This window comes from Mus caroli, unplaced genomic scaffold (assembly GCF_978045245.1).
Source record: "Mus caroli unplaced genomic scaffold, Mus_caroli_1 scaffold_6, whole genome shotgun sequence".
Classification (NCBI taxonomy): Eukaryota; Metazoa; Chordata; class Mammalia; order Rodentia; family Muridae; genus Mus; species Mus caroli.
Window position 1 is genome coordinate 24,097,131 of NW_028227261.1, and position 20,156 is coordinate 24,117,286.

General features: G+C 44.8%; 1 protein-coding gene across 2 annotated transcripts in view; it reads left to right on the forward strand.

Annotated features, from left to right (window-relative positions):
• The window catches only part of Arid1a (AT-rich interaction domain 1A), a 76,834-nt gene that overhangs the window by 34,420 nt on the left and 22,258 nt on the right, over positions 1-20,156 (forward strand). For both annotated transcript variants that reach the window (XM_029476864.2, XM_021159226.3), the window contains exons 3-4: positions 715-1,167; positions 2,060-2,176. In XM_029476864.2, the coding sequence (XP_029332724.1) occupies positions 715-1,167; positions 2,060-2,176 (570 nt within the window). The remainder of the gene's footprint in view (positions 1-714; positions 1,168-2,059; positions 2,177-20,156) is intronic.

A 20,156-nucleotide genomic window follows, 5' to 3' on the forward strand; every position in this document is an offset into this window, starting at 1 on the left:
GAACTTGCTGATCTTCTTGTGTCTAGGCTACCAGGAGTAGAATAGAATTAGAGGCACACTTCATCCTGCCGTGTGGGTGTGGTTTTGAGGACTTTATGAATGCTAGGCAAATACACTGTGAGCTATATAGCCCCTAAATAATTTTTAAAAAGAATTATTTATTTAATGTATATGAATATGCTGTAGCTGTCTTCAAACACACCAGAAGAGGGCTTTGGATCCCATTACAGATGGCTGTGATCCTCCATGTGGTTGTTGGGAATTGAACTCAGGACCTCTGAAGAGCAGTCAGTGCTCTTAACTGCTGAGCCATCTCTCTAGCCCACCCCTGAATAATTTTAAAATAAAAATTAAATGAAAAAGTACCAGGGTAGCTTAGTGATTTTATATACTATCCACACTACTAAACACTGAGTTTTCAGTTGTTTGAACCAAGCTCCTAGTGCCTCTTTATGGTGATTAGGAAAAAATTCCTAACATAAAACCAATTTAGGTCATGATGAAAAGAATAGGTTCACTAGGGGAAAATAACTGTTCTTGAGCTCATATGAGTTGTGTAAATGTTAAGTAGCATCAGTTTTCAGTGAGTGGATTCAGTCTTCAATAGTTTGACCATTCTTATGGCTTAGTCTCTAGATGAGTGGTAGAAGGAAAGCCCCTGAGCCTAACTTCATGGAAGTGAGTCACTCTAAAATGATGTTTTCTTTCTTACAGATTCCACCTTATGGCCAGCAAGGCCCCAGTGCATATGGCCAGCAGGGCCAGACTCCATACTATAACCAGCAAAGTCCTCATCCCCAGCAGCAGCAGCCACCTTACTCCCAGCAACCACCATCCCAGACCCCTCATGCCCAGCCTTCGTATCAGCAGCAGCCGCAGACTCAGCAACCACAGCTTCAGTCCTCTCAGCCTCCATATTCCCAGCAGCCATCCCAGCCTCCACATCAGCAGTCCCCAACTCCATATCCCTCCCAGCAGTCCACCACACAACAGCATCCCCAGAGCCAGCCCCCCTACTCACAACCACAGGCACAGTCTCCCTACCAGCAGCAGCAACCTCAGCAGCCAGCATCCTCGACGCTCTCCCAGCAGGCTGCATATCCTCAGCCCCAGCCTCAGCAGTCCCAGCAAACTGCCTATTCCCAGCAGCGCTTCCCTCCACCACAGGTAAGACGACGGATGGTCTGCCTCTTGCCCTCCATGTACTCCACCAGAGGCAGCTTACAGCTTGGTGTTTTGAGAGCTTTGCCATATAAAAAAAGAAACTGCATAAATGTGCTATCAGGTTTTAGTTGTTTTTAAAATTAATTGGGTCCATTTATTGATAAGGTACTAAATTTTGGTTAGATTTCAGCCTTTAACCCCAAGAAATAGCTCCTCTGGGGTCACCATAAATAAAAAACAATTCTATCAAATTCCACTGTTGACATGAATTTGTTTGGAAGGTTTTGTTTGTTTGTTTGTGGGCTTTTTGTTTTGAGATAATGTCTCAACATGTAGCCCACACTGGCCTTGAATTTGCTATCTTCCTGTTGGAGCTTGCCTAGTGCTAGGATCACGGTCGATCACTGCCATGTCAGACTCACTCTTAACATTCTGAAGAGCCATTGCTTAAGGTGTTGTCTTTTCAAATGATAGATGCAGTTGTGCTTCTCACATGTGCTGCCCTATGTGAGGAACATTACGGCTCTTTCACCCTCTGGGTTCTTTGTATTTTGTACTTTTTTGCCTTGTACTTTGTGTGTACTCGATGCACACAGAGGGCAGGAAATGATGTTAGAGCCTCTAGAACACAAGTTAAAGTTGGTTGTGAGTTCTAAGCCTTTGTGTGGATGCTGGCTCTACAAGAAAAACAGGCTTATTTATCTCTCCAGTTGCAGCCTGGTTAGTTGGTTGGTCTTTTTTTTTTTTTTCTTGTTTTGAGGCAGGGTTTCTGTGTAACTTTGGCTCCTGTGGAATTCAGAGACCAACTTGCCTCTGCCTGCCAGGTGCTAAATGTAAAGGTGTGCAGGGCCATTGGAGCAGCCCGCCCTCACAGCTTTGTTGTGTTTCCCTGCAGGAGCTTTCTCAAGATTCATTTGGGTCTCAGGCATCCTCAGCCCCCTCAATGACCTCCAGTAAGGGAGGGCAAGAAGATATGAACCTGAGTCTTCAGTCAAGGCCCTCCAGCTTGCCTGTGAGTGTCTCTAATCCCTGTACAGGCTGATCTAATACAAAGCCACCAATTTAAAACCAGGTGTCTTGGTGGCATTGATAGAGTTGTTCAAAATTCTGAATGGGAATTCATAGACTTAATTTAGTAGAATATTTGTTTTGTCTATTTGTTTGTCAGGGATAGGTTTGTGCTCTGTGTGTAGGGTTGTCTGTTTTCCAGGCACTCTACAGTTTCCCAGGTTAGTCTGTACTCTCTGGGTGCCTCAAGTTGCCCTCAATTCCTGACGCTTTGCTCCTGGCAGAGCACTTAGGCCCATGTGTGCACTGCCAAACCCAGTGCTTACTCTGCTGGTTTGCTTGCCAGGGCCCCTCTGCGTGACCCTGCCTGGCCTCAGACTCCCCTTCCTCTGCTTTCACTCAACAGCACTTATTTCATTTTCTAATAATTTTGGGCCTCTTACTCGTGATGTGATTATAATGTATATAAGGGACAGAGAAAATGGAGATGTTCGGAGGCTGTTTTTTTTTTTTTTTTTTTTTTAATATTTTTTATTACATCTTTTCCTCAATTACATTTCCAATGCTATCCCAAAAGTCCCCCATACCCTCCCCCCCCCCACTTCCCTTCCAATTTCTTTATAAAGCCACTTCGTGCTATGAATTTTCCTCTTAAAACTGCTTTCACTGCGCACCATAAGTTTGGGTATTGCCACAGTCTCCGACCCACAGAGACAAGAATGACACGGACACCAAGTCGGGTTCATGCAGCAGCTTCTTCTTTTACTTGGTGCAAGGGCTATTCTCCTATAGTAGCAGCAGCTGACCTCCGCTGTGAAAAAAAAAGTTTTGTGTTCTTTGTCACTTTTAAATGTAAAAAATCACCTTATTTTCAATTTTACTTTTAAGGGTGTTTAGGATAAATACATTCCTGTGTACCACATGCATGCTTGGTGCTCTCGGGGGCCAGAATTGGGTGTTAGATCCTTCGGACTAGAGTTTTCAGATGTTTGTTAGCCACTGTGGGTGGTGCTGGCAATCAAGCCCAGGTCTTCTGCAGGAGCATTCAGAGCTCTTGACTACTGAACTAGCTCTCTAGTCTCTGTTTAACGTTACTTTTGAGGGCTTAGTTTTCAAATTTCGGCCTAGCATTAGTTGAAGATGGGTGTATTCAAGCTTACATTGTTACACTGACTGTGAGTTGAGTAGAAGTGTCTTTTGTGGTGACATTTTTGTTTGAATGTGTGCTTTTATCTACTAGAGTGTTTGATACCTAAGTACTTGCTTAGGGACCCAGAGGCTGAGAAAAGCATTGTTTGTATCTAGAGCTTGGGCTGTAGGTGGCCTGTCAAGATGGTTCACTTACTACTGAGCATGAAGAACTCATTTCCTCTAACCTTACATGTGTGCTGTGGCATACCCATATAACAAACACTCAATAAATAATGCATGTATGAAAAAGATGTGTTTGAGCTCTGGAGCCAGAATTCCTAGCTCTGCATCCTGATTCTGCTACCTTTCTGTGTCCTGTAGCTAAGTCACATCACTTCCCTTGCTGTCATTCTCATATCTATGAGGTGGCCCTACGCTGCTTTAATGGTGGTGATTAATATTGCTGGCTAATGGCGAGCACTTGGTGCATGGTGGCACAGTATCTGACATTGATGTCATCTTGAGTATAGGACGGCTTGATAGCTGTTGTGGGAATGTTTGCTCACACTTACGCAGTCTAAGCCTCTGAACATGAATTTCATGGACAGAAATAAATACGTTTCTTTCAAATCTCATAAGTTGGTGGGTAGCAAGTCTGCCATTATAAATTCTGTTTCTGTTAGGATTTGGGAGTTAACCAAATCTGCCTAGGTAAGTCTTTAAAGTCCTGAGGAATTTTATGGTGGCTTCTATAAGCCTGTTACTGGGGAGCTTAGGCAAGAGATTCATTGAGTTCAAGGCCAGCCTTGGCTATACTGAGACAATGTCTCAAACTATTGAGTTTACTTGGATTTTTGCACTCTCCGGTTATTCAGGCTTTGTGGGAAATGGCATCTGGATCTTTTTGTTGTTGTTGTTGTTGTTGTTGTTGTTGTTGTTGTTGTCAGTTATTGTTTTAAGCAGAGTGTCAGTGTGGCTGTCTTTCTCCTGCCTCTCAGGGGCTGAGATTTTAGCCATAAGTTAGCATCCACAGCTGCCATCAGAGCTTTAAGGAACACTTAGAAAGCAATAACTAACTCTTCCTGATTCACGAAGCCTTTTGTGCTTGCCTGCCCTCAGAGCCACTGCTGCACAGCTGTAGTGAGGAAGGGCTGTAGACTTAGTCCAGGCTTTGGAAGCCAAGAGGAGCTGTTATCAGGATGAGATTTCTGGTGTTGACTTTTTCAACTGAGGAATTAAGGAAAGAAGTGTCTGCCTAAAGCTGTCACCCTTTCTCATGTGACAAGTAATTACTTTTAACCCTTCTCCTTAGTGTCTATGAATCCTTTTCCAATCCTAGTTGAATTTCATTGACTTTTAAGTTTCTTCTTTAAATTTCAATTTATTAATGTGTGTACATATGAGTAGGGCAGAGGAGAACTGCCTGTGGGATTGATTTTTCTCCTTCTACCTTACGAGGGTTCATGGGATCACATTCAGGTGACCAGGCACCAAAGCTTTCTGCTCACTGAGCCACCTCACTCCCCTGACTGTGGACATTCCCTCTCTGGTGGGTGCTGTTGATCTGAGTGTTGCTGTAGTGTCGGGAGCTCAGCTTGATGGGTTGCTGACCTTCGTAGGGTTTCTTGATTCTGGTGACTCTTTAGTTACGGGGTTTGGTTTCTCTTTGTTGTTCAGATTAGCCTTACTCTGATGACTTTTTCATTGAAAAATATTTGATATTTCTCTGAAAAGGGTCATAGGCAGACATGCTAATCTGTTTTATACAGACTAAGAATCTAAAACCTTCTGTTTCAGTTACTGATTGAAAGTTAACCTTCCAGGAATTAGGGGGAAAATTTGTGTTTCTGGGAATCCAAAGAATGAGTACTGCTGGATGATGGTGGCACATGCCTTTAATCCCAGCACTTGGGAGGCAGAGGCAGGTGGATTTCTGAGTTCAAGGCCAGCTTGGTCTATAGAGCGAGTTCCAGGACAGCCAGGACTACACAGAGAAACCCTGTCTTGAACCCCCCACCCCCACTCCCACTCCCACACACACACAAAGAAAAAGAATGGGTACTGTTCCCAAGTTTGGGTTTCTGTTCTGGAACCTGGCAGAACAGCTGCGTAGCTCTATCGTAGAAGCTCCGTATAGATGAGCTGGTCAGAAACTTGTTTTGTTCGCCTTTTTTTTTTTTTTTTTTTTGAAAGCAGGTGCTGGTGTAGGCCTCAGGTGGTTCTGAGATGACAATATTATTCTTGGGCATTTTTTTAGTTTGGGGAAAGATTTACCTAGTGAGGATAGGGAACAGTCATATCTGAAGTCACACTCCTTCCTTAGGCACTTGTGAAAGGATGTGTAAATCTGCTAGTTGTCTTAGTTCAGTCTCTGTGTCTGTGGTAAACACCACAACCAGAAGGAGAGGAAAGGGTTCATTTCAGATCAGTTTATAGCCCATCCTGAAGAGCAGGGAAGGAGCTCAGGACAGGAGCCTGGAAGCAGGATCCGAGGCAGAGGGCCTAGGGCGCCACATCCTCACATGTCCACTGTGAGCCCAGACTTGCCTGCAGCTCTTTGAGAGAGATATTTTCTCAACTGAGGTGCCTCTTTTCAGAGGACTGTTTGTGTCAAGTTGATGAAACACTAGCCTGGACACTGTTGCATCCCTTCAGTAAACAAGAGTGTATGGAGAGTCCCTGAGTTTGGCACCAGAGCTGGGCTGGCTGATTGAACAGTCCCTCTAGGTTTTCAATCTTTGTTTATTCTTTTGAGGAATTTTTTTCTCAGATAATGTCAAATCATCTAGAAGCAATTACCCAGCATTTAATGAGTTAATTTTTCTTTTACTCTTTTATATTTTACACATATGGGTGTTTTGCCTGCATGTATGTCTTCACCATGTGTACACAGTGCCTGTGGACTTCATAAACGGTTATTAGGTCCCCTAGCACTGAAGTTACAAGTGGTTGAGGGCCTTCATGAATGTACTGGGAAGTGACACTAGCACCTCTGGAAGAGCAGCCAGTGTTCTTAGCTAGCTGCTGAGCCATCTTTGTAGCTCAGGAGTTACTTTTCATTAAAAATCTAAAACCTAGTATACCATACCCAGGCAACAGAAGGATTGGTTGCTGGTCCCCTCAACAACACACTTTTCTAACTGGAGGTCTAAAGCGAGGCATGTTTATCAAGTACCTTGTGTGACTCAGCTCTGTAGACAGTGGACAGCACTTGGACCCTTGCACACACGTATGCCCGTTTCTCATGCCACTTCTCCAGCTCCCGTTCTCCTCTGGTCCATGTCTTTAAAAAGGTCATTTCCTCAGAACTACTTCCCGTCACGTGACAAGATAACTTAGGTAACTGCTGTGATGACTTTAGTAAGTGCAGTTTTTAATTGACCAGAGAAAACCCCTGTAACACTTAGATGTAAATAAGCATAAAGAATAATTCAGTGTCTGGACAGATACCTATCCTTAGAAACTGAAGGTGCAAAGTCATATGTAGCTTTCTGGGATCACTTTTCCATCCTAAACCTAGAGAAGTTATTTCTTTGCTCCATGCTGACAGAGTTTTTGTTTTTTTTTTTTTTTTTCCCCGAGACAGGGTTTCTCTATATAGCTCTGGCTGTCCTGGAACTCACTTTGTAGACCAGGCTGGCCTCAAACTCAGAAATCCGCCTGCCTCTGCCTCCCGAGTGCTGGGATTAAAGGCGTGCGCCACCACGCCCGGCTGAGCATTTTTGTATAATGAATCCATTTATTTAAACAGCAGGCTCCTGGGAAATAGGCAACGTGTTACTGGCTCCGTTTTTATTTCATGTATGTTGGTGTTTTTCCTGTATTGTATGTGTTAATGTGTTATTGTATGTGTCACATCCCTGGAGCAGGAGTAACAGACAGTTGTAAACTGCCATGTGGGTACAGAGAATTGAACCTGCGTCCTCTAGAAGAACAGCCAATGCTTAGAACCCCTGGACAGGATTTCTCACTACAGTCCTGGCTGTCCTGGAACTTGCTCTGTTTACCAGGATGGCCTCAAACACAGAAATCCACCTGGTTCTGCTTCTTAAGTGCTGAGATTAAAGGGATAGGACACCATTGCCTGGCCCAAGGCTATTTTTATACTTTTCTTTGTATTTAGACAGTTCTCTGTAGCCTAGACCAGCCTGGAACTCACTGTGTAGCCCAAGGTCCCAAATGATGATGAGCCGTCATGCCTGGCTTAAGTTAATTATTTAACACATGCTTGCTTTAGGCTGACTTGACGAGTCTTGCTTATTACCATCATGGTACCTGGCGTGTGATATTGAACCTGAAAACTGTCAATAGTAAATAATTTATGAAAAAAGAGGCCATGAAATTGAAGCAGAGTGTATGTGTGTTGGGGTGGGGGGGTGGGGTGCTGGCTTCAGGGAGGAAAAAAGGAAGGAGAAATTTTGTGATTAAATTATAGCTCCCGGCTGGGCAGTGGTGGCGCACACCTTTAATCCCAGCAGTCGGGAGGCAGAGGCAGGTGGATTTCTGAGTTCGAGGCCAGCCTGGTCTACAGAGTGAGTTCCAGGACAGCCAGGTCTACACAGAGAAACCCTGTCTTGAAGGCCCCCCCCCCAGTATAGTTCCCTAAAATAAACAAATATCCATAGTGATGCTGTGTATACTATATGGGTAAGGCTTGGCCATATTACTAGATTGTTGTTTTTAATGCTAGGTCAAGGTAGACAGGACAGGTCTATACTCCTGATTTTTAGGGTATTTGTCTTTACTGAACAGGGCCTAGGGGAGTGAGGCCAGGGCATGTTATCCATCCTGTGAATTAACCGCCAGTTTCTGTCAAGATTGCTGGTAAGGGGCAAGTGGGGCTTTTAATTTCCTTCCTCTGGGGGCAGAATCTTAAGAGATGAGCCTGGAAACTGAAGTCTGGCTTGTGATTGAGTTGGAGCTGTGCTGCTGCTGTTGGATTTTGGAGGACGAGGATGGGTGCTTAGATGGGATCTCACTATGTAGTCTTGGACGGCTTGGAACTAATAGAGATTCATCTGCCTCTGCCTTGCATGTGCTGGAATTAAGTCATGTGACACTACTCCTGGGTGGAGTTGTAAAAGATTCTATCTGGGCGAGCCTGAATCCATATTGAACACTCACAAACTGCCTGTGCCTGCAGCTCCGGGGAGTCCTGTCCTTTCTTCTGACCTCCCTGCACATACGCGTTCATGATGCGTGCGTGCATGTTTCTGTCTCTTTAGCTAACATGATACTCAGCTCTGGGATGTTTGAGTAGGACCATGCATGGCGGCTATCTAGAGAGGCCTTAACTTTTGACTGTGTGGGTATTTGGTTGTTTGCTTTAAGTGCTATTTAACAAGTGTTGCGCTTTCCCAGAATAGTGTACACTTTTTATGAACTTGTGTTTAGACTTGGAAATGTGCTTTTGTGATAGGACATGGAAGATTGCACAGGAACGAAAGCCCCATTGAGGGAGGGTAGATAGAGCAAACGTTGACTTTATTAGCATGCATTAAAAATTATCTGCCAGTTAACGAAAATAAATATTACTAAGCCCTACTTGAAAGATTGATTCATTCGGTATGGAGTAGCACCCCAAAGTTTGTGTTTTTTTCAGTTGGTATGGACAATTCCAGTTTACATGCCACAGTTGGAACAGACTGATCTTTAAAACAAAGAAAAAAAATGCACTAGTCTAGGTGGCCACCTTAGCAGCTTTGAGAGAGGTGGAACTTACACTGCTGATTGTCCTGGGATTTGGAGGGCAGGTGATCAGCAGCTGGGCAGTTGTGGTGCACACCTTCAATCCCAGCGCTCAGAAGGCAGAGGCAGGAGGATTTCTGAGTTCAAGGCCAATCTGGTCTACAGAGTGATTTCCAGTAAAGCCAAGGCTAAACAGAGAAACCCTCCTGCCTCAAATAGCCAAAAAAGTGAAAGAGAGAGGTTAAGGGAAAAGGTAGGAAGAAGAAAAGAGAAAGGACTTGGGTGGAGAGTCTCAGCTAATACAAACTCTGCTCACCTTACAAGCCGAGGACCCAGGGCTGACCTCTGATAGTCATATGATAAAAGGGGCAGACAACTAATGCTGGAGGGCGCAGCCCAAGGATCCTGCCCTCCTGATCCGGAAGTTGTAGCCAGGAGAGACCCTGTCTCTCATAACAAGGTGAATGGCACTCCTGAAGTACAGCAACCCAGGCTGTTGTCTTCCCCTTCCTGACCCCACGCCACCCCAACTTGGAAGAGATAGACTGCCCTGAAGCTGTGGCCTTAGCAGCTTAGTCCTCACTTAGGGTGGCCCCACACCTGCTGCATAGCCACCCAGGAGCTCTTCAGCCATGGCTCTCTTTCTTCTGTTACCTTTTCCTTAGTAGGGCCATGCTGAATGGGTCGCTAAATTGTAATTTGCCTAAGAAAAAGATTTTGAGAGGCTGAGAGGTGGCTCAGCAGATTATTGCAAAGCCATGACCTGAACTCAGTCCCCAGAAATTGAGTAAAGTACAGGGAGAGTTATTAGAGAATTGTTCTCTGGTCTTCACACCATGAACTCCCCCCTCAAAACACACACACACACACACAACTTGTTTTTTTCATCCTTTCCCTTCCAAGTTTATCGTTAGTAGTTTACCAGAGGGTTGGGGAGAGAGACCTGGTTATGTTGCTGCCTACTTCTTTAAATTGTTTTGACTACCTATTGTGTATAGGTTTAATGTTCTGAAGGGTAAGTCTGGACATGTGTATATATCTAGTGTGTTAGAGACAAAGTTTCACTCCGTAGTGCAGGTTGGCCTTGAGCTCCTGGTCTCATCAGCCTCTCCCAGGCTGTGGGTCTGCATGTCTATATGTGCTGTGTGTCCCATGGAGTTAATGGGTGGTTGTGAAGTGCCATGTGGGTACTGGCAAGTGAGTCAGATCTTGAGCTTCCTCTGTGCCAGTTCTCTTGCCCTCTATTTTTATGTATTTTTCGTAGGTAAGTTTCCTGTTTTTGGAGTAAAACCTGGCACACATTTTACTAGAGCTACGATCTAAAACAAACAGATTGGATCTGGGTGACTTCTTCTAGAATCTTTGGCCCATGAGTTTGATCTGGTTCTCTTCAAGAAAACTTTGTGTTTTATTACAACAGAAGAACAGGAGCCTGGACGACATGATAAGCGCTATTACTGTTTGCTGAAATCAGTGATTGGTTTATGTCTGCATAGATGAGCCTGGGCGGCATGGGCTTATGTAATCTCAACTATTTGGAAGGCTGAGGCAGGGGATTCCAAGCTAAGAAGGGCCCAAATAACTCAGTGAGACTCTTTTTTTTTTTTTGGTTTTTCGAGACAGGGTTTCTCTGTATAGCCCTGGCTGTCCTGAACTCACTCTGTAGACCAGGCTGGCCTCGAACTCAGAAATCCGCCTGCCTCTGCCTCTCGAGTGCTGGGATTAAAGGCGTGCGCCACCACGCCCGGCTCAGTGAGATTCTTATCTCAAAAAAGCCAGCTGGGAGGCAGAGGCAGGCAGATCTCTGAGTTGAAGGCCATTCTGGTCTACATAGTAAGTTTCTGAACAGCCAGGGCTACACGGAGAAACCCTGTCTCCAAAAAAGAAAGAAAAAAGAAATGATTGGGGGTGCGGGGGAGATAGAGATTATGAATGACTGAGAGAGAGAATAATCCCAGCCCGGAGGAGGAGGAGGAGGATCTCTGCAGTGAGTCCTGGAAGCTGTGTTCACACTGGAAGTGGATGCTTTTGAGAGGTTGGGAAGGAAAAGTCTAACAGGACCAGAGGTCACTAAGGATGTGAGCAGAGTGCACTGAGAGATGCGCATCCTAGAGTGAGGCGCACTGCAGAGCATGACCATTAGACCTCAGGCTTTGGGCTTTGGGCTTGTGTTAAATTGTTGCTATTGTTGTCTGCTTGCTTTTTAAAAAGATCACCGTTGGTGTGGATTATGACTTGAAAATGTTCAGGTCTGAGAACAAGGGAGTAAAAGTTAAACTGAGAAATTTAATTCTGATGAGAAGTATAAGGGTCTGCCTCCTCTAGTCAGTTGCATAGTCTTTTGCAGGAAAGAATTCATAAATTTGAAAATAATGTACCGTACTTGGTGTAAAATTTAAAGGCAATGATTGTCTGATAAGATCTTTTTAAGAGAGAAGAGTAGGACATGATCTCATCACCAGAGTCTGACAGGGGAACTCACTCTTCAGTCCAAGTTAAATGTCATTTTTATGTTGTAGAATAATTAGCTTTAGTAAGGTATTCAGAGACGGGCCTAATTACTAGTCAAAGATGAAAGCCTAAAGCTCAGACAAGAGTTAACTCTGGGTTGTGCTGGAGCGGTGTCTTGCATGATAGTTAATAGTTAAACCCTGAAATGGAGTAGACCTTAGAGGCTATGATTAGAGTATAGAGAACAGAGCCAGATGGAGCCCTGCACAGTGCCTGTAGACACAGGTGGAGGCAGCCATCAGAGATGGAGCGATCTGCATAGGACCAGGATTGGCTATTTCTGGAGCCAAAGGAGAAGAGAAAATAGTCTGTATCAAGCTTATAGCATGGAAAACAGACAGGTGGGTTGTCATGAAGCATTTGTATTGAGATCCCTTATACATAGGCAATAGAAATGAACAAAGGAATGAATGGTGAAGAACAGGCTTGTCTCTCCCTCTTTCTCCATCTCATACAGACCTGGCTGGCTTGAAACCCACTGACCATGCTGCTCTGTCTCCTGGGTACTGCACTACAGTGCACACTACACATGCACTGAAGAGAACTATTAATAGGCACTGAGCAGGAGAGGTGGCTGGGGCAGCCCAAATCCCCTGCCTCACACATGTAAGGCAGAAGAGGAAAGGGTAATGATGCTGGAGTTGGAGAGAAAAAGAAAGCTGGTGCCTCCTGGCTTTTATTTCTGGAGGTCATTCTCTGTCTGAGTCTTGTTCCGAATGCCAGCCAGGGTGGGGTGGGCAGGAATTGGAGTTTCAGTATTTATTAAATTAACCATAGGTATTTTCTTTTCATTCCTATTTTGTTTTGTTTTGTTGAGATGGGTTTTTTTCTCTGGCTGTCCTGGACTTGCTTTGTAGACCGGGTGGCCTGAAACTTGTAGATCAGCTTACCTCTACCTCCAAAGGGCTGGAATTGAAGGCGGCGTGCACCACCACACCTGGTTCTTTTTTTCTCTTGGATTTTTAACTATCTTTAGATATCATTTAGTGGGTCTGGGAAGGTGACTCTAGCCACTTGCAAACAGCTACAGTGCACTGAAATGTGCCCATTCCTGTGTCATATGTGAAAAATAAAAAGTTCAGAGTCAAAATTTGAATCTAGCTCTCATATTTCAAATGAAACATTTCCTTTATCACACCATATAATAACGACATAGACGATCTAGTCATTTGCTTTGTCAGGAAGAGACCCCTCTATGTTTTAGTGTTTTTGAAATTTAGTCTATATGTATTTGTGTTTGCATTAATTTCTGTGTAGTAAGTATGTTGGATCCCCTGGAACTGGAGTTAAAGATACATGTGGGTTCTGGGAATTGAACCCCAGTCCTCTGGAAGAATAGCCAGTACTCATAAGTACTGAACTGTCTCTCAAGCCCACTTTTGAATGTTTATCTACTCTTATTTGTATGGGTATTTTTTTCATGTATATCTGTACACCACATTGGTGCTGTGCATGTCAGCTACCTGCAGAAGCCAGTCGAGTGTTCATAGGTTCTCTTTGGACTGGAGTTACAGGTGGTTGTGACGTATCATGTAGGGGCTGGAAGTTGAACCCATGTCCTCCAAAAAGAACAGCCAATGTTCTTAATTTTTGATCCCCTCCTAGTCTTTTCTCAAATTTCAGATCTTCCTTCCTCTATCTCAGTGTTGGTATTACAGGGATAAGCCACCACACCATACCTTGTCATGCTTTGCTATAAATTTCAGTAGGCTTGTCCTCTGGGAAGGATAATCAATGGACGCCCATTTCACTTTTTAGAAAATTACATTTATTTATTAAATTGTTGTTTATTATGTAGATGTCTGTGCATTTTCAAATAACGCTTTGCTTTTTCGAGGTCAGAACAATTTTTGGGGTTCCCACTCAGTGAACCCTAGGAATCTAATTTAGACCCCTCGGGCTGAGCCATCTCTCTGGCCTCCCTGTCACTTTCCTCAGATCTTGTAAGTCACAGCTGAGTAGATATGAAAGAGCAACTGGAGGGAGCTGTACCCCAGGGTAAGCTGGAGGAATTGCTTGGGGGGGAGGAGCCATCTAAAGAGCTGCAAAGAACAGGCCAGGGCTAGTTAGTGTTTGGGTTCTTAGCTTTTGGGTATTGGATAGGAGCAAGCCTTCCCTTCCTGTCTTACACAACTTTTGGTCTGGATCTTTTGCATCCTGGTTAATGCTAAATTAAATCGGATCTCTAGTGCTCAAAGTTTCGTCCTGTGGTGTGGAAACTGCCTGAGGATGCAGGCAGTTTCTCCTGCCCCATCCCTCATCTATTGGTCTGTCTTCCTTTCCTTTCCTTTCCTTTCCTTTCCTTTCCTTTCCTTTCCTTTCCTTTCCTTTCCTTTCCTTTCCTTTCCTTTCCTTTCCCCTCTCTCCCCCTCTCCCCCTCTCCCCCTTCCCCCCTTTCCCTTCCCTTCCCTTTGAAATGATAATATAATTACATAATTTCCCCTTCTTCCCTCCAAACCTTCCAATGTATAACCCTCCTATGATCTATTTCAGAAGCAAGTCTTCTTTTTCTTTAATTGTTGTTACATGTGTAACTGTATCTGAATTGAATACAGAGAAAAAGGAACATGCCTGGTCCTAGTGTGGTGGAGGAGAGAGTTCATTATAGATATGTAGGAGAGCACAGCCAGAGGCAGGGACCTGTGAAAAGAATCCAGGGTGGACATGACCATATGAGCTGGGAAATGGGAAGACCAGGGAACTAGATGCAGCACGCAGGAGGCCCAAAGTTAACAAAGAGCTGGCAACCAAAATCATTGTATTATACAGTGACGAGCAGACCAGACCCTTGGGCTGGAGAATTCAGGATAGGGGACTGGGTATGCCAGCCAGGGGGGCCTTGTAACTGGTAGGGAGAACCTGGCTGCCAGATCCACTTTGATATGTTAAGTAGTAGGTACCTCATCCAGTTGACCCAAGGTTTGAAACCTTGGATGGATGATAGATAGATGGATAGATGGGTGGATTGATTTCTAAATCAATTCAACCTACTCAGTTTGTGTAATGCTTGTATGGTTTTGTTTTATTATAGACAGTTTTTCTGTGTAGACCTGGAACTCAATCTGTATATCTGGGAGGCAGAGAACTCACAGAGATTTTCTGCCTCTGCTTCCCAGAGTGCTGGGATTAAAGGTGTGTGCCTGTGTTTGTTTTCTAGACATTTTTAAAATTTGCATTTTTGTGTATTTTATGTATGAGTACTCTGTTTACATGTATGCCTGCATGCCAAAACAGGCCATCGGATTCCATTATAGATGGTGGTGGACTGCCGTGTGGTTGCTGAGAATTGGAAGAGCAGTCAGTGTGCTTAACCACTAAGCCATCTCTCCAGCCCCAGAAGTATGTTTTCAGAAGTGAAATTGGGCATTGGATCACCGGATTGCTGTGTTCTTTAATGAAGAAGACTATTTTTCCTCCTGTTCCTCAGTTGCCAGTAGTTCTTTGTCTTGGGTTTACCCTTCCATGCCTATTGGTGTTATCCTTGTCTGGTCTTATTTAGGCAGCCATGTCTAATAAGTTAGAAGCCCTGAATAGAAATACCAAGCTGGGAGCTTTAGAGCGAGATACCAATAGTCTCTGTTTGTGAGATTACATCACTTGTTTTATGGATGCTTTTGAGACCCTGGCTCCTCAGGCTACAGCTCCTAGCATTCCTCTGCTGTCTTAAACTCCCTCATAATTCCTAGGTCGGTCTCCCCAACTCCACACGTTATATTTCTTTTGCTTGAGACACATTCATTTCTCTGTCTTATGTCTGTTGCTTTGTTATATAACTGACTGTGGTCTGGAACTCTGTGACCCAGGCTATCCTGGACACCCACCTGCCTGCTCAGTTTATAGGAATGTGGCTATGTGGTTAGCTTTGTTTTTAATGACCAAGCAGGTTTCTGTTGTGGCTTCAAACCTAAGCTGAAAGGTCTTCGTAGGGACTTCATTCTCTCTCACTTTTGGTGTTGGCATAGCCCCATGCTTGGTCTACCCGCTTGAGCCCCTCACATTCTCTGACGTTTACCCGTGTATCCACTAAAAGCACGAAATGACTCCTGCATTGACCTCAGCCAACTTTTGTGCTCTTTTTGGAGGAGGAACACATGGTGGGAATGCTTGGGACTGGGGCGACTTGAGGGGTTTGAACGATGCTGATTTCATTTCCTTTTGTTCTTTTCACAGTAAAGGAGCCATCAGTCCTTGTCTAGGATTTGCTGGTTTATTTTCTAAGGGTGACAAATACTGGTAGCATTTTGGTAAACAAAGGGGTTTAAAAAAATCTGGCCACACTTAGAATTGAACCAGAGTGTTCTCTGTGTCCTTTAAAGGGAATCCCCTGGCCCCCCATCATTCTGCCGTGTCTGTGAGGCTGCTCCGAGCAGAGTATACCATGTGCACGTAGCATCGTTTCCAGAACACTTGCTCTCTGGCAGAGCCGGCGGCTGGTCCACTTCTCCCTTGCAGTCACACTGCTCTAGCTCCGACACTGCTGGTGCCTTCCGGAGCCTCTGCTGCACATAGCTGCATGCTTGTCCCTGGGCCCATTTCCTGTTTCTATTCTAGTCTCTGGTGGCTCAGCTACACTTCCTGCCTGTGTGTCTCACACAGATTCTTCTTTCTGGACCCTCATGTTTTCTTTAGAATAACCTCAGCCTGAGAAACAGCTGAACTTTAATATGACGGCTCCTGAGTTGGTCATACCTAAGAGGACTGATGAGAAGTGACCCCTTTCCCCAGTGAAGCTCACCACATGACTGTGACTTGTTTTTCAGTTTGTCCCCAGCCTGCTAGAGGAAACTATAGACCAGAAACTTGGAAGGGAATAAATGGAGCCCTCTTCCCCTCACCGTTAGGCATGCTGAGCTGTTAGGACCGCTGTTGCTTGTTCTTCTGCAGCCGGTGCTTACACACAAGTTTCCTGCCTTGGAGGAAGACAAGTAGTGCACGCCTAGTGCAAACCTCCCTAAAGTACAGAGTTAAAATGAAGGTTAGGCAGGTAGAGCGTGCTGTCTTCTGAACAGCCTGTAGAGCACACAGGGATGGAAGGCCTCCTGCCTACGTGAGCAGTTCAAGTCTTTTTGTTTGTGGTTTTGGTTTCTGAGACATTATCTCTCTATGTAGCCACGACTGACCGGGAACTCCTTATGTAGAAAGGTTGGCCTGAAATTCAAATAGATCCATCTAGCTGCCTTGGCCTGGTACTGCTAATATTGTGGGGACTAAAGGCCTGTACCACCACACTTGTACAGGGAGGTGGTAAAAAGGGAAGAAATGAAGGAGGCCATCTAGACAGACATATTTAAAGGGCTCCCTCCTCGTCCCAAGTAAAACATTTGTTTAGGAGTATATGCTTTGTGATTTAGTCTGTATTTCCTACATAGCTGCTCTGCTGGGTCACCTTATGATACTGCAGCAGATTGTTTAGGGAGGAACCCTGTGCCTGGGTGTGGCTGTAGAGAGAAATTCAGTAATGATGACTTTGAGTTCCTTAGGGAAGATTGAAGGATGAGATCCATTTGTATACAGAAACAGTCAGTTTGACCCAGAAGTACTATCAGACTGGCCCTGGGGTCCTGTCTCCCTCCAGATCTATGACCCAAGAATCATTTAGGTAGAATCAAAAAGCAGCAGTGGCAGCCAGGCGTGGTGACACACACCTTCAATACCAGGGTTTGGGAGGCAGGCAGAGGTGGGCAGGTCTCGGATTTGGGATTAGCCTGTTCCTCAGAGTGAGTTCCAGGACAGCCAGGGCTATTCAGAGAAAGCCTGTCTCAGAAACAACAGAACAATAACAACATAAAGCAGCAGTTGCTACCACCAGAACTGGTTAAGTAGAGCTTGGAACCAAAATGCTCCTGCAGAAACAAGCAGAGGAAACAGAAATATGAGCTAGGAACCTGAACTCTGTGTGGAGCTTATCTGCAGTGATTTTTTTTGAAGATGTAGTTTTAGCTTTTTAACATAAACAGTTGTGGGGCATCTTCCCTCCCCTCCCATTTCCCACCCCTACCCCACACACAAAAGGGGGCGTTGGGGAGAAAGAGAAAATCCAGGAAGAAATGGAGGACAAGAGGATGAGGGCCATGGCATTTGCTCTGGAAGGAGCAAATCCTTCCAGCCAAGAGGCTCAGCAAATCCCTGAGTCGGCGTGTGACTGATTCTGTGGCCTTGTGTTGACTTACATTCACTCATGTCTTCCTTTTATAATGCTCGGTAGAAAATGCCAGCCTAAAGCCGGGCATGGTGGCGCACGCCTTTAATCCCAGCACTCGGGAGGCAGAGGCAGGCGGATTTCTGAGTTCGAGGCCAGCCTGGTCTACAAAGTGAGTTCCAGGACAGCCAGGGCTACACAGAGAAACCCTGTCTCGAAAAACCACCAAAAAAAAAAAAAAAAAAATGCCAGCCTAACCCAGAACTCCAACCCCAAAATACGTAATCACCAAGTTATCTTTGTTTGTTAGGGGTGGGGTGGGGTGGTTGGACCTTTGGAAAGAAGCCAAGTCTACCTAGAAATATTATCTTTGTAGAGAAACCACTAGGACACCCATTAGTTAAGTTGGAAATCTCTCAAACTTAGTCCACAGGGAAAGCCTGACCCCTTGTGTGGAGTTGTCTTCCCATATCTAGTAAAACACTTGGTGTTCTGCCTGGAAGCTGTGTTGAGCCCAAACATATTCTGGTGCCATTTGAAGGGAGCCAGTACTTGATCCATCGACTCCTGTGTCCTAAACCCGTTCCCTCTTCCCCCATGCACCAGCATAGAACTGACAAGTATTGTGACATAATCTTTGATTACCATGATCACCCTCCAAGCTGGGAGCCTCCTTCCCGGTTTAACACTTCCCAAAGGAGGATATGAAGCCAAGCCTCCACGGGTGGAACCTAGAGATTGAGAATCCACAGTTTTCACTTGAGGCCAGCCGTGATGTAGACGTTGTCTGCTGAGATGAGTTAAGGTAATTTGCCAACCTTTTGGGAACAGGCGAGAAGCCAGGTTTCAGATGAAAGGAAGCATGTTGACAGGACATAATAAGAATGTTTGGATTTGCCCTCATCGTCTTCTAGAACAGAGGCTTCCCTGCATTGTTGTCCTGGTTTAAAGATACTGAGGTTGGTGGCTGTCTTTACTTCCTTCAGAACTTTGTTCCCCATTACCAGGTCTACTTGTGCTGCATAAGTATTTATTTAAACTTTTATCTATACTGTGGTTGTGAAGATCTCTGGCTAATGTAAATGTAGAACTTTACAAAACTGGGGTCGAGACCGTCAGTCCCCTAATTACTATCGTGTTTGCACGTGGCCAGCTTTGCCTTCCCCAGCTGACCTTATGTGCTTTCTGGTTGCTGTGGGTCTGAGGGAAGAGTCAATGATATGGAAGTTTAAGTCAATATCCTCTTCCCTGTTAATTCCTCATACCCTCCTTGCTTCTCTCCTTTTTCTTTAAGCAGAGGGGGCTGCAAGCACATACTGCTGCATCTAGCTTTGATGTTCCCAAGGCAAAAACAATTTTAAACTAGAAGTGTTACCTGTAACAAATGGAGTCGGTCTCCATCCTTGTTCTAGTGTCTGTTTAAGGAGCCTGTTGTCCTGCTGTTGGAACACCTCTGTGGCCTGGCTTGGGGATGCGGATGTGAAGGTCACTTGGTGGCTGTCCTTCATTCAGTAAGGAACCTTCCCATCTTTTAGCCTGGGGAATGAAGCCCCATGTTTCCTGTAGTTTAAAAGGGTCTCTGCAGAGCTGGGCAAAGAGAACGTGTGAAGAACTACAGCCACCTGAGATGGGGCTTGTCCTAGATGATGAGAATATCTTGATTTCTCCATCCTTTTGATTGAAAATGGGATTAGAACAAAGTTAATGTGAATCCCCAGTAAATTCTAGACTAAGATTTCGGAGATTTAGCTCTGACTCGTTCCTAGTATCCTAGTATTGTATATAGTTCCAGCTAACCTGTTTCTCTAGAAGTGTTTGCTAGTAGTGCGCTCTGCTACCCTTGATAAGTATGTGCTTAAGAACATTTTTGTTGTTGCTTTTTTTTTTTTTTATTGTGGAGCCAAGAAAACAAAACTTTTTTGAGACAGGTTATCACTTTATAGCTTAGATTGGCTTTGAACTCCCAATCCTCCTTCCTCTGCCTCAAGTGGTAGAATTATACACAGAGTATCACCATACCTAAACCTCCCAGATTTGTTTTAAGTGGTTCATTTCCCTGAGTCTGTTGAATCTGTTGCCCCAAGCTTCCTTCTGCAAAGTCAGGGTTTCTACATCTCTCTGGTGTCTGAGAATTGTGCTCACCTCCAAGCACATGCCAGTGAGCTTGCTCTACTGATGCGTGTTTTACCTACCAGTGACAATGCAAAGCCAGGCAAAAACTCTTCACTGCTGAGTAGCTGCAAAAATGCGATAAATATTGCTCGCTGTGGTCTCCTTCTTGCATAGTTTTGTGGGCAGGCCATTTCTCTTGCTACTCTTTAATTCTGAACTGGTATCTAACGGCTTCCCCGGGCAGCTGGCTCATGGTGCATCTTGTGAACTTTTCTTTTCTTGGAGAGCACAGCCCCCAACCTCCACCACGAGGTACGGACTGTGATTTCAGGCACAGTTTTGTTGTGGTGTGAAGAGAAGGTGTCAGCTGCTGAATTCTGTTTGTCAGCAGAGCCTGACAAAC